The sequence below is a fragment of the Sapajus apella genome, unplaced genomic scaffold (assembly GCF_009761245.1).
Source record: "Sapajus apella isolate SASKATOON/1434 unplaced genomic scaffold, GSC_monkey_1.0 scaffold25, whole genome shotgun sequence".
Lineage (NCBI taxonomy): Eukaryota > Metazoa > Chordata > Mammalia > Primates > Cebidae > Sapajus > Sapajus apella.
The window spans coordinates 23,167,269-23,180,687 of NW_022436965.1; the positions used below are offsets into that span (position 1 = coordinate 23,167,269).

Consider the following 13,419-nt stretch of genomic DNA (forward strand, 5'->3'; position numbering starts at 1 on the left):
AAAAAAAAAAAAAAAAAAAAAAAAAAAAAAAAAAAAATGCTCCCAATGCAACAGGAATATGCCAAGGCAAACAGAAGGGCAAGAATAATTCTAAAAGAACAGTAAAGCTTCCTGAAAGGGCTAACATTCTGATTTTGCTTTGAATTATTAGTATAAGTCATAGTAAAGAACACATTCAAAAATTTCAAAATTTTTTTAAAAAGCCTTCAACCAGGGAACACACAGAACATAAACTTCAGGACCTAAAGCAGGCCGATTCCTAACCCTGGGAGCAAGGCACAAGATTGACTTAATCAATAAAGAAGTTCCACAGTGCCAGCCGCCAAGTCTGGGCTCTTTGCGCTAAAGCAGTCCTGATCTGGAGGAAAAAACGTAAAACCAAAATGGAGGAGGGGCTACTGACAAGTCGGCTCTGGAGCGAAAACCTCGTGGCTCTTTCCTCATGGCGACAACCAGCCTTCCTGCTCTGGTCTCCCAAGCCGGGGGAAGCATCATTCTGCCCCTCCAAACCAGCACCCAGCTCGCAGGCTCCCTTGAGGAACCCGTGCTCCAAATGAAGTTGGAGGGTGTTCAACGGTGGGAGAAACAAGTAGCCACATCTTAAAGGCTGTTAATGGAGCAAAGAACCATCTGGGAGGACTCCACCCTTCTCCACCTGCAGAAAAAGCCCCGGGTAAAGCTAGGAAGTCATTTCCCTTGTCTCTCCTTGCCTTGCTGATAAAACAAAGGAAACAGGCTCCTAAGAGAGTCAGACGCCCATACGATGACCCCTTTCCGTGGATCCAAGACGCGTACATCTCGGACGCCGAAGAGCACGGAGCCAGTACAACTTTCTCACTGAAGCCGACCACGTTTCCTCTTATAACCTTAAAGATCAGAAGCCCCTAGTTTTATCGTTTCATTGATGTCACGGCACCTATTTGCCTCTCAGGCTTTTACCCGGAAGCCCCTGTAATCCTCAGCCCTGGCGTGCAGCCCCAAACCCGGCTCCCCTTCCCCGGGACGCCGCCTCGCGCGTTCCCGCCACCCTCGCCCTCCCGGCCGCGCTTCCCAGCTCGCTCCGCCCTTGGCACCGGGCTGCGCCGCGGGGCGAGCACGTCTGTGCCAGACCGGGGATGGGGGGGGGTCCATCAGGAGTTTGGGGGGGATCCTGCGGAAAGCCCTCTCCCCCAACACTGGACTTGGAAAACAATAAGCATCCGCTCTCCCTGCCCTTCCCCCATAGGACCCGGGCCACGAGTTACTAACGCCGGGGGAGAAAAGCGAGGGAAGCACTCCAGCCCTGCGATCGGGGCCGCGTATCCCCGGAACCTCAATGGCCCGAGTATTCGCCCGCCCCCGGCGCAGCGTCCCCAGGCCGCGCAGGGCGCACTCGGCGCTGGAGCACGGCCGGGAGCGGAGGCGCGCTGGCCACGCGGTGGCTGCAGCAACTGACACGGCCCACGGCCGCCGGCCACATGCGCCGCCCGGGAACCTGAGCTGGGAGGGGAGCGTGGCTCGGGGTCCCGCCGTACCTTGCCGCTGGCCGTTCCCCCGCTGACGCCGATGAGGAAGGGCTCTCCGCCGTTGGGCTGCTGGTGGTTCTGCAGGGTCTGCTCACTATCCCCGGCCATGGTTCGCGCCGCCCCTCCTCCCGCTGCCTGTGCGAACGGACGCACGGTCCCCGCCCGCGCCCGCGTCGGCCTCCCTCCGCTTCCCGCAGCCGCCGCTGGGCGCTGCCGGGGCCGAGGCTGCAGCCGCTCGCCTGCGAGCAGCTCAGAGGCCGGTGATGGGGCTGGGTTTCCCAGAGGAGCCAAGAGCCTTCCTTTGCCCGCAGCGGCTGGCCCGGTTTACATCCCAGGCAGAGGTCAGCGTGATGCTGCTGCTCCAATCCGGGCGGGCAGCGCGCTGCTATTCGCCGAGGCGGAGGCGGCGAGGCGTCTGGCCCCAGCCTCCGCCCCTCCCGGGCCCCGCCGCCGCAGTCGCCTCCCGAGGTCGCTGCGAAAGGTGTGAGCCCGACCTTCCCTCTCACCCGGCGGGTTAACCCTTTCTCCGACGCGCCCTGGCGGACCCTGGGAGAAAGAAACGGGTTGTTCTGTGTTTTAATTTGGTATGCTACCTACTACCTATTTCGGAAGGGATAAAAAGCTTGAAGAAATTAATAGGCAGATTAAATAAGAAGGAATCGCCCAGGTCTGAGAAGCAAAATTTGAACAAGCTTGGAAGATTAGGGTGGAACAGAGTTAAAGTCATTTATCCATTATCCAGGCTAAAAACTTGTGTATCCAGAAAATGAGGGGTTTTTTTTTTCCCTTCTCCCATTCGCCAAGATATGTCAGCCGCTGGCTTTAGATATTTCCTGTCTTGGAAACCCCCCAGCGCCATCGTTTTTAGCAGGCCTGTCCTCGTGTGACTCTCTAGAGAAGGGCAATTTGAGGGGCTTTAATGAAAAGTGCCCTCCCTTGGAAAAGCAGTGCCCTTCTAAAGCACAGTATCTCAAATCCCGTACACTGAGCTTCCTGTGAAGTTAGGGTATTTGAAAACATAATGACATTTTGATCCATTAATACCTTCGACTGAACCGGTTTTCCAGAGATTGGCAATTAGTGACTTAGGCACAGTCAGACTCCACTTCTGTAGCCAGATTTCTGCATTCACATCCAGGTCCCTGAGCAAGTTACTTTATCTCTCTGTGCTTCAGTGTTCTCATCTGTTAAATGGGAATAATAATGGCAATTACGTCTCAGGATTTTTGTGAGAATTAAATGAATTATTGTATGTAAAGGGTTGAGAATAGTGCTGGTACAGTCTAGGCCCTGTATTAGCGTTTGAAGAGAAAAGGTCTCTAAAGAGCTGAAACTGGGAAGAGAAGTTTTGGTGGGACACACCTGAGAGAGGCAGAACTCGCCTAGTAACTTCCAGTCTCTTCTGTGAACTTGGGACCGGTATCAACGAGCTGATGGGGCCGACAATCTAAAACAGAATTGACGTCAACAGCATTATCTTTAGAAACTTGGTAAATTATCTTAAATTGGAAATTATGTTAAAAACATAATTTTCTGGACACTGTCCCAGCTGCCACCTAGACTCGGAGCTCCATCCAGCTCTCCAGCGAAGACATCCCAGCCATGGCCATGCAGAAAATCTTTGCTCGGGAAATCCTGGACTCCAGGGGCAACCCGACAGTGGAGGTGGACCTGCACACAGCCAAGGGCCGATTCCGAGCAGCTGTGCCCAGTGGGGCTTCCACGGGTATCTATGAAGCTTTGGAACTAAGAGATGGAGACAAAGCCCGCTATCTGGGGAAAGGCGTCCTGAAGGCTGTGGAACACATCAACAAGACTCTAGGCCCTGCTTTGCTGGAAAAGAAACTAAGTGTTGTGGATCAAGAAAAAGTTGACAAGTTTATGATTGAGCTGGATGGGACCGAGAATAAGTCCAAGTTTGGGGCCAATGCCATCCTGGGCGTGTCCTTGGCGGTGTGTAAGGCGGGAGCAGCTGAGAAGGGGGTCCCCCTGTACCGCCACATCGCAGAGCTCGCTGGGAACCCTGACCTCATACTCCCAGTGCCAGCTTTCAACGTGATCAACGGGGGCTCCCATGCTGGAAACAAGCTGGCCATGCAGGAGTTCATGATTCTGCCTGTGGGGGCCAGCTCCTTCAAGGAAGCCATGCGCATTGGTGCTGAGGTCTACCACCACCTCAAGGGGGTCATCAAGGCCAAGTATGGGAAGGATGCCACCAATGTGGGTGATGAAGGTGGCTTCGCACCCAACATCCTGGAGAACAATGAGGCCCTAGAGCTGCTGAAGACGGCCATCCAGGCAGCTGGTTATCCAGACAAGGTGGTGATCGGCATGGATGTGGCAGCATCTGAGTTCTATCGCAATGGGAAGTACGATCTTGACTTCAAGTCACCTGATGATCCCGCACAGCACATCACTGGGGAGAAGCTCAGAGAGCTGTATAAGAGCTTCATTAAGAACTACCCTGTGGTCTCCATTGAGGACCCCTTTGACCAGGATGACTGGGCCACTTGGACCTCGTTCCTCTCGGGAGTGGACATCCAGATTGTGGGGGATGACCTGACAGTCACCAACCCCAAGAGGATTGCCCAGGCCGTTGAGAAGAAGGCCTGCAACTGTCTACTGCTGAAGGTCAACCAGATTGGCTCGGTGACTGAATCGATCCAGGCGTGCAAACTCGCTCAATCTAATGGCTGGGGAGTGATGGTGAGCCACCGCTCTGGGGAGACTGAGGACACATTCATTGCTGATCTTGTGGTGGGGCTCTGCACAGGACAGATCAAGACTGGCGCCCCCTGTCGCTCGGAGCGTCTGGCCAAATAACAACCAACTCATGAGGATCGAGGAGGCTCTTGGGGACAAGGCTATATTTGCTGGATGAAAGTTCTGCAACCCGAAGGCCAAGTGAGAAGCTGGAGGCTCCAGGACTCCACTAGACAGACCCAGGTCTTCCAGACCTGCTTCCTGAAATAAACACTGGTGCCAACCAAAAAAAAAAAAAAAAAACATAATTTTCTCTCAAGCCAGGGAAATCCAGGCTGCAATGAGCCGTGATGACCCCACTGCACTTTAGCCTGGTCCACAGAGCCAGACCCTGTGTCAAAAAACAAAAACAAACAAAAAACAAACAAACAAAAAAAGGATACCAGAAAACACAAACTTTTTTTCACTTTTAAATGGCAGTTGAAGGCCGGGCGCGGTGGCTCAAGCCTGTAATCCCAGCACTTTGGGAGGCCGAGGCGGGTGGATCACGAGGTCAAGAGATCGAGACCATCCTGGTCAACATGGTGAAACCCCGTCTCTACTAAAAATACAAAAAATTAGCTGGGCATGGTGGTGTGTGCCTGTAATCCCAGCTACTCAGGAGGCTGAGGCAGGAGAATTGCCTGAACCCAGGAGGCGGAGGTTGCGGTGAGCCGAGATCGCGCCATTGCACTCCAGCCTGGGTAACAAAAGCGAGACTCCGTCTCAAAAAAATAAAAAATAAATAAAAAATAAATAAATGGCAGTTGATACTTGAACAGTTCAAACCTGTGAGGTTCACTTTTATGCGGCTTTTTTCTGAACCCAAGGCAGTTGGAAAATACAGCATTTATGCGCGTTCCCCAGAGCTGACTATGGGACTTTATACATGGGTTTGGTAACATGCAGGCTGTCCTGGGGTGGGTCCCTCCGCGTATATCTAGGGAATGACTGTATTTTATGTCACCATCTGACATCAAACTCGGTAGCAGCAGACAGGAAACAGATGGGGAGAGTGGCCACTACCTGGTACCCAGAAGCGGGCATTTGGGTAAAGTTTCCTAAAGGGGTGTCTTGCCAAATGGCTATGGAGTGGGTGAGTTTCGAGTGGTCCTAGAGTTAGCCTCTTCTCCAAAAGGTCTTTTCTCTACTAGATAGATTTCTTAGTCCTCATGGGCTTTTATAGAACTCTTTATATCCCCCTGGAATTTGGGAGTTGAATCTACAACTAAGGGTTAGCAAGGGGATATGAGGTAGTTAAGGAGAAGAAGAGGCCAGTGCTGTGGCTCACACCTGTAATCCCAACATTTTGGGAGGTAGAAGAGTGAGTATCACTTGAGGCTAGGAGTTCAAGACCAGCCTGGGCAACATAATGAGACCCCCCGATCTCCACAAAAAGTACAAAAATTAGCTGGGCATGGTGGTGCACACCTGTAGTCCCAGCTACACCAGAGGCTGAGGCAGAGGGATCACTTGAGCCCAGGAGTTCAAAGTTGCAGTGGTGATCATGCCATCACACCCCTTTACTAACCTCTTTTTTTTTTTTTTTTTTTTTTTGAGACGGAGTTTCACTCTTGTTACCCAGGCTGGAGTGCAATGGCGCGATCTCGGCTCACTGCAACCTCCGCCTCCTGGGTTCAGGCAATTCTCCTGCCTCAGCCTCCTGAGCAGCTGGGACTACAGGCACGCGCCACCATGCCCAGCTAATTTTTTGTATTTTTAGTAGAGACCGGGTTTTACCATGTTGACCAGGATGGCCTTGATCTCTTGACCTCGTGATCCACCCGCCTCGGCCTCCCAAAGTGCTGGGATTACAGGCTTGAGCCACCGCGCCCGGCTCTTTTTTTTTTTCTTTCTAATCTTATGACAGATTACAGCCTATCTCTTAAAAAAAAAAAAAGAATGCCATGTCTTTCATAAACGTTTCTCAAATCTCCACCTTCCTTATCATTCCTATAGTGTTTCTTCCATAATATTTTATCATAAAAATTTTCAAACACAGTTGAAAGAATTTACAGCAAACACCAATATACCCACCACCTAGGCTCTATCATTAACGTTGTACTATATATACACTTGCTTTAAAACATAACTACCCATCCCTCTATCCATCAAGGTATTTTTCTTATAAGACATTGCCATTTGCTTTGTTAATTTTAATTGATGGATTAAAAAAAGAGTCATCTACCCTTCCCTCTATCCATCAAGGCATTTTTCTTATAGGACTTAGTTCCTTTTGCTTTGCTAATTTTAATTGACTTACTCCACACTGGCTTATACATTTCTTGTTGTTGTTTTTGTTTGTTTGTTTGTTTGTTTTGAGACGGAGTTTCGCTCTTGTTACCCAGGCTGGAGTGCAATGGCGCGATCTCGGCTCACCGCAACCTCCGCCTCCTGGGTTCAGGCAATTCTCCTGCCTCAGCCTCCTGAGTAGCTGGGATTACAGGCACGCACCACCATGCCCAGCTAATGTTTTTTGTATTTTTAGTAGAGACGGGGTTTCACCATGTTGACCAGGATGGTCTCGATCTCTTGATCTCGTGATCCACCCGCCTCGGCCTCCCAAAGTGCTGGGATTACAGGCTTGAGCCACCACGCCCGGCCTGTTTTTTTTTTTAATTACTATATCCTTAACACCTAGAACAGTTTCTGGCAACTTGTAAGGCTGTAATAAATGAAGAGACATAATGTCTCATTTCTACATCCCCCAGGCCCACTGAGCAGAATGACAAGCAAGTAGGAAATATTTAATACATGATAAATGAATGAACAAATGAATGAATATGGAAGTAAGAAGACACCAACAAGTAAACTTCATTTCCATCACTTTGGAAGGAAAGGCGGTGTTCCCTTGATTGTATTAATATGGTTACTACACTTATTTCTGAATGTTTTGTTTTCTTGGCATTCCAGAGTGACTATCTTCATCTAATCCTAATGCATCTGTTACCTGGTTGAGCTAATTCATTAACTGAGCTAATTTTCCACACTTCTCTGTACTTTGTTTAATAATAACAATATTTGACCCCTGTGCATGAGTTAATGTATATGAAAGTGCTCTGAAAAAATCAAATCATTCTATATAAAGGTAAGGCCTAATTAGCAGAGGACAGACATCTGCACTCTGTACTCCCTATTTTTCTTTCTCTTTCCTATCCCTGGGGGTGGCTTGCCTACATATAAGGAAATTACCCGTGTCCATTTAAATTATGAAGAGTACTCTCAGCTCCAGTGACCTCAACAAGGACTTTCACGTCTCTGCCCCCTACAAAGCAAGGCAAGCTGCCTGTGCTATTACCTGTGCTGTGTCATCCTCTCTTGGGAGCCTGGTCACCAAATCCCATAGCTAGGGATGTTCAAATCACATTTGAGCCTACCATAACAATTACACTGCAGATTCTGAATTAAGTGATTTCAAGCTGTCCTCCTTCCCCTCCCACTATAAAAAAAAAAAAATCTAATGTTTTTAACAAAATTCAGTTAGAACAGATTCAAGGAAATACATTTTCTTGGTATCTGTGATAATTTGTTTTTCTTTTTACAGATTTCAGTCTGATCAAGTTCTGGCCTAGTTAACATTTGGGGATGAAGTCAGCATGAGTATGCAACTGCAGCTGTAGCCAAAGAACAATAAGAGACATTGCTTTTGACAGTCCTTTGTCAGCCTGCCTTCTTCCTTTAAGTAGCCATAGTTCTGAACTAGACAAGAAACATTACATTTTGCACCCAACTGAAATGTTCTAATTCCTAACTCTAGGTGCTTCATGCACTATGATTAATTCTCTGTTTATCTCATTCCCCAGCCAGAAAAACACATGTTATCACACTTCATCATGTATCCGAAGCATTTTTGTTCTCTGTATTACCTTTCTAATTACTTTCCACCTTTTAGCAATCAGCAATTGCTTTGTCAGATTGTAAGTACTGTTCTGAAAAGATGGCTGGATGATGTTAAAACTCTCTGACCTTAATCAGTCACATCCAGCTCTGTGACCTTAATCAATTACATTCTCAGGTACTGTTAGGCAGCTCGACGTAGTGCAGTCTCACACCAGCAGCAGCAGCATCTGGGAATGCAAACGCTTAAGCACTACCCCAGAACTAGTAAATCAGGAACTCTCTGTGTGAAGCGCCACATTCTGTGTTTTATAAGCCTTCCAGGTGATTCTCAGGCCCACCAAAGTTTGAGAACCACTGCTCTGGTGCAAAGAAGGTGAATAAGCTGTAGTCAGAAAACAAAGGTTTATAATCTTGCTTCGTTACTAACTTTATAGCCTTTGACAGGTTACATACATAATTTCTTTTTTTTTTTGAGACAAAGTCTTATTCTGTCATCCAGACTATAGTGCAGTGGTGCTGTTTTGGCTCACTGCAACTGCCACTTCCTGGGCTCAAGCAATCTTCCTGCCTGACCCCCAAAGTAGCTGGGACTAGAGGTGCCAGCCACCACACCTGGCTAATTTTTGTACTTTTGGTAGAGATGGGGTTTCACCACGTTGCCCTAACTGGTCTCGAACTCGCGAGCTCAGGCGATCTGCCTGCCTCAGCTTCCCAAAGTGCTACGATTATAGACATGAGCCATTGTACCAGGGCAGGTTACATCATTTCTATAAACCTCAGTTTCTTCAACTGGTAAATGATACCTGACTCATAGGATGGTTGTAAAAATAATGATACACATTATCACATAGTAGTAGTTAAATAAATACTATTTCCCTTCCTCTCCTATTTCTGTCACAGCTCTCTGATTTATCACAGATGCCCACTATTTAGGGGTCAGGGGTTCTATAAATAAAAATTCCTAATCCCCAAGGGCACTTTTTTTTTTTCTTTTTGAAACGGTCTCACTCTGTTACCCAGGCTGGAATGCAGTGGCGTGATCATGGCTCACTTGCAGCATTGACCTCCCCAGGTCCAAGTGATCCTCCCACCTCACTTTCCGAGTAGCTGGGAGTACAGGCGCAGGCTGCCACGCCCGGGTAATTTTTGTATTTTTTGTAGAGACAGGGTTTTGCCATGTTGCCCGGACTGGTCTTGAACTCCTGGGCTCAAGTGATCCTCCCACCTTGGCCTCCCAAAGTGCTGGGCTTACAGGTGTGAGCCACCACACCAGGCTGGACACTTTCAAATAAAAATTGAAAGTTAATGTCTAGAATGGGCAAATCTACAGGGTCCATCCAATGTAAATTCGTGGTTGCCTGTGGCTAGGGAGGTTAGTGGGGGAAATGCAGAGTGACTGCTAATGGGTCCAGGATTTCTTCTGAGGTGAAGGAAATGTTTTAAAATTGTTGTAATGGTTGTACAACTTTGAATACAGTAAAAACCATTGAATTGTACAATTTAAATTGGTGGATTCTATGGTATGTGAATTATAGCTTAAGAAAGTTGTTTCTAAAAAAAAATAGGTGTTGGCGAGGCATGGTGGCTGACACCTGTAATCCTAGCACTTTGGAAGGCCAAGGTGGGTGGATCACAAGGTGAGGAGTTCAATACCAGCCTGACCAAGATGGCGAAACACTGTCTCAATTAAAAATACAAAAATTAGCTGGACGCGGTTGCGGGCGCCTGTAATCCCAGCTGCTTGAACCTGGGAGGCAGAGGTTGCAGTGAGTCAAGATCACGCCACTGTACTCCAGCCTAGGGGACAGAGTGAGATTAAAAAAAACAGATGTCGGGCCGGGCGCGGTGGCTCAAGCCTGTAATCCCAGCACTTTCGGAGGCCGAGACGGGTGGATCACGAGGTCAAGAGATCGAGACCATCCTGGTCAACATGGTGAAACCCCGTCTCTACTAAAAAAATACAAAAAATCAGCTGGGCATGGTGGCACGTGCCTGTAATCCCAGCTACTCAGGAGGCTGAGGCAGGAGAATTGCCTGAACCCAGGAGGCGGAGGTTGCGGTGAGCCGAAATCGCGCCACTGCACCCCAGCCTGGGTAACAAGAGCAAAACCCCGTCTCAAAAAAAAAAAAAAAAAAAAAAAAAAAACAGATGTCAACCAGAAGGCTAGAAGAAAGAGTTTTAGGAAATGGGAACAGAAATGGGCAAAAGCATAGAGAAATGACTGAGATTTAAAAAGACAGCATCAGAGAACTTTGTGACCTGTAAGACATTACGCAAATGTAGGTTATTAATTTTGTCGAATTTAACATATACCCTCTTTCAGCTAAGATAGTCATTCAAGGGTCGTTACATTTTAGTTGACCCAGCTTCAGAAATCTCTTAAGAAGCCTTCACAGCCGGGCACGGTGGCTCAAGCCTGTAATCCCAGCACTTTGGGAGGCCGAGGCGGGTGGATCACGAGGTCAAGAGATCGAGACCATCCTGGTCAACATGGTGAAACCCCGTCTCTACTAAAAATACAAAAAATTAGCTGGGCATGGTGGTGCGTGCCTGTAATCCCAGCTACTCAGGAGGCTGAGGCAGGAGAATTGCCTGAACCCAGGAGGCGAAGGTTGCGGTGAGCCGAGATCGCGCCATTGCACTCCAGCCTGGGTAACATGAGTGAAACTCCGTCTCAAAAAAAAAAAAAAAAAAAAGAAAACAAAACAAAAATAAAAAATAAAACAGAAAAACAAAAAACTGGATAAATTTATAAAAAAAAAAAAAAAAAAAAAGAAGCCTTCACAGAATTCAAAAAATTAACATACACATTTGAGTTCTGTAGAGATTTTCTGATTTTTCTCTCCCTCCCCCATAACAGGACACTTGCTAATGTGATTCTTTGAAAATAGGCTAAAACATAGTCAAGAGTTCTGTTGTCTTGCCCCGCCAGCTACCAGCATCTGATAAGAGCAGGCCCCAGAATCCATGTTTTATCACCATGTTCTAACCTGTTTGGCTTCATCCTGTTCACCTAGACCCATATCTGACCCTTTACTTATTTTCCTGTCACCAGACTAAATCCCTGCTATCCCACTTTTCTGCAGTGACGTCCTTCACTTTCTCTAATTAGTTCGTAGGTTACTGTCTCTTCGAATAATCTACTGCTACCTCTTCCCTCCTCCTGTGACTCATGCTCTTTCCATCAGCTCATAATGGATGCATTATACTTGGTGATATAGAGCTGGGATTAGGGTGAGACAAGGGATGTGCCTAGGGTGCAAAAAGTGAGGAAGCACCAACTCTTGGATTGAGCAAGTACAAGTGCAGGGCGGGCCTTAAAAAGGAGCAGCTCCTTCATACCCTGGGCACCCACTTTGCCTCACCGTAGTCTCAGAGCCGGTGATTGTCAAGAGGAGAAGCAGAGGATGGGACTGCTGAAGGCATCATTGTCAGAGAAGTAGTTATATTTAGTCTAGTGGCTTGTATTTGAACTGGTGGCCAAGGATGGCAGGTTTGACTTTCCTCAAGATGATGGGCTGAGGTGCCAAATGACGTTGGAAGCCAAATGAGATTAGGTGGATTGGGTTTTGTTCAGTGTTCGTGGTATGTTAAAAGTTACTTTGGTGTCTTGAAGTAAACTCTCCCCAAGTCATTAGGGGAGAAGATTAGTTCGGTTTTCCTTCAGAATGAAATTATAGCTTTTCCTGGTGGCAAGGAGGCTTAAGGCTTCCAGTGATGAACTCTAGTGTTTCAGAAATATTTTTAGTCAACGACACTGAAAAACAAACCAAAGCAACAGACTCCCCAGGAAAACACTGCGTGTGCACAAAATAGAATGTTGGGGAAACTCAAAAGGGTCCAGAGATCTCAAGAAACCCATTCATGAAGAACTCCAAAGATCCCTGATTAAGAAACCCTGGGGCCGGGCGCGGTGGCTCAAGCCTGTAATCCCAGCACTGTGGGAGGCCGAGGCGGGTGGATCACGAGGTCAAGAGATCGAGACCATCCTGGTCAACATGGCGAAACCCCGTCTCTACTAAAAATACAAAAAATTAGCTGGTCATGGTGGCGCGTGCCTGTAATCCCAGCTACTCAGGAGGCTGAGGCAGGAGAATTGCCTGAACCCAGGAGGCGGAGGTTGCGGTGAGCCGAGATCGCGCCATTGCACTCCAGCCTGGGTAACAAGAGCGAAATTCCGTCTCAAAAAAAAAAAAAAAAAAAAAAAAGAAACCCTGGTGTAACTGGAAAGACCATGAAATGAAGAGAGGCAGTCAGTTAAGCAAGCTCTCTTTTCAGGGTGGCGGAAGAGACTGGTTTCATTCCTGGATGCCTCCTGTGAGACAGTTTGCAAGATCTTCAGTTGGTTAGGTCATCAGGACTAGAGAAATAAGATTTATTATGTGTGTATCTATATCTATATCTATGTTGATGTATATATCTACATATTTTATATATGTATATATCTAATATATGTATATATTTTTTGAGACAGGGTCTTGCTGTGTCACCCAGGCAGGGAGGGGTGCAGTAGTGCGATATCAGCTCACTGCAACCTCCACCTCCTGGACTCAAGTGATACTGCCACCTCAGCGTTGCAAGTGGTTGGGACTATTGTTGAGTGCCTCCACGTCTGGCTGACTTTTGTATTTTTGTAGAGATGGGGTTTTGCCATGTTGCCTAGGCTGATCTCAAACCCTGAGACTCAAGCAATCTGTCTACCTCAGCCTCCCAGAGTGCTGGGATTACAGATGTGAACCACTATACCCAGCCTATATCTTTTCTTCTTCTCTTTTTTTTTACAGACAGGGTCTTGCTCTGTCACTCAGACTGAAGTGCAGTAGTGTGATCATAGCTCGCTGTAACCTCAAACTCCTGGCCTCAAACAGTCCTCCTGCCTCAGACTCCTGAGTAGCTAGGACTACAGGCATGTACCACCATGCTCGGTAATTTTTTTAAATTTTTTTTACATACAGAATCTCGCTATGTTGCACAGGCTGGTTTTGAACTCCTGGCCTCAAGTGATCCTCCCAAAGCTCTGGGATCAAAGGTGAACCACCATGCCTGGCCTTTGTACTCGTGTGTGTGTGTGTGTGTGTGTGTGTGTGTGTAGATACACATATCCTCCCAAAATGCTATATATATACACACACACATGCATATATATTTCATATATATGTATGTGTATATCTGTGTATATCTGTGTATCTATATCTGTAAATATACACAGATATATTTTGTGTCTTAAGACAGAAAAGAGGTTAAAGGGATAAACTCTTTTAAAGGGATATAGCATTTTACATTTTAAGCTATTATAGCCACGAGAACATAATCATCTTGATTAACTTCTGA

At 47.2% G+C, this 13,419-nt stretch overlaps 1 protein-coding gene and 1 pseudogene across 2 annotated transcripts in view; one reads left to right on the plus strand and one right to left on the minus strand.

The window, feature by feature from the left end:
- Window positions 1-1,981, minus strand: part of UCK2 (uridine-cytidine kinase 2) — a 92,633-nt gene extending 90,652 nt beyond the window's left edge. Inside the window, exon 1 of the mRNA XM_032291533.1 lies at window positions 1,515-1,981. Coding sequence (XP_032147424.1) covers window positions 1,515-1,613 — 99 coding nt within the window. The 5' untranslated portion in view covers window positions 1,614-1,981. The remainder of the gene's footprint in view (window positions 1-1,514) is intronic.
- Window positions 1,982-3,046: 1,065 nt separating this feature from the next.
- LOC116560219 lies at window positions 3,047-4,511 on the plus strand (annotated as a pseudogene). The gene has a single exon (XR_004272858.1). The product of XR_004272858.1 is annotated as a beta-enolase pseudogene (transcript).
- The last annotated feature ends 8,908 nt before the right edge of the window (window positions 4,512-13,419 follow it).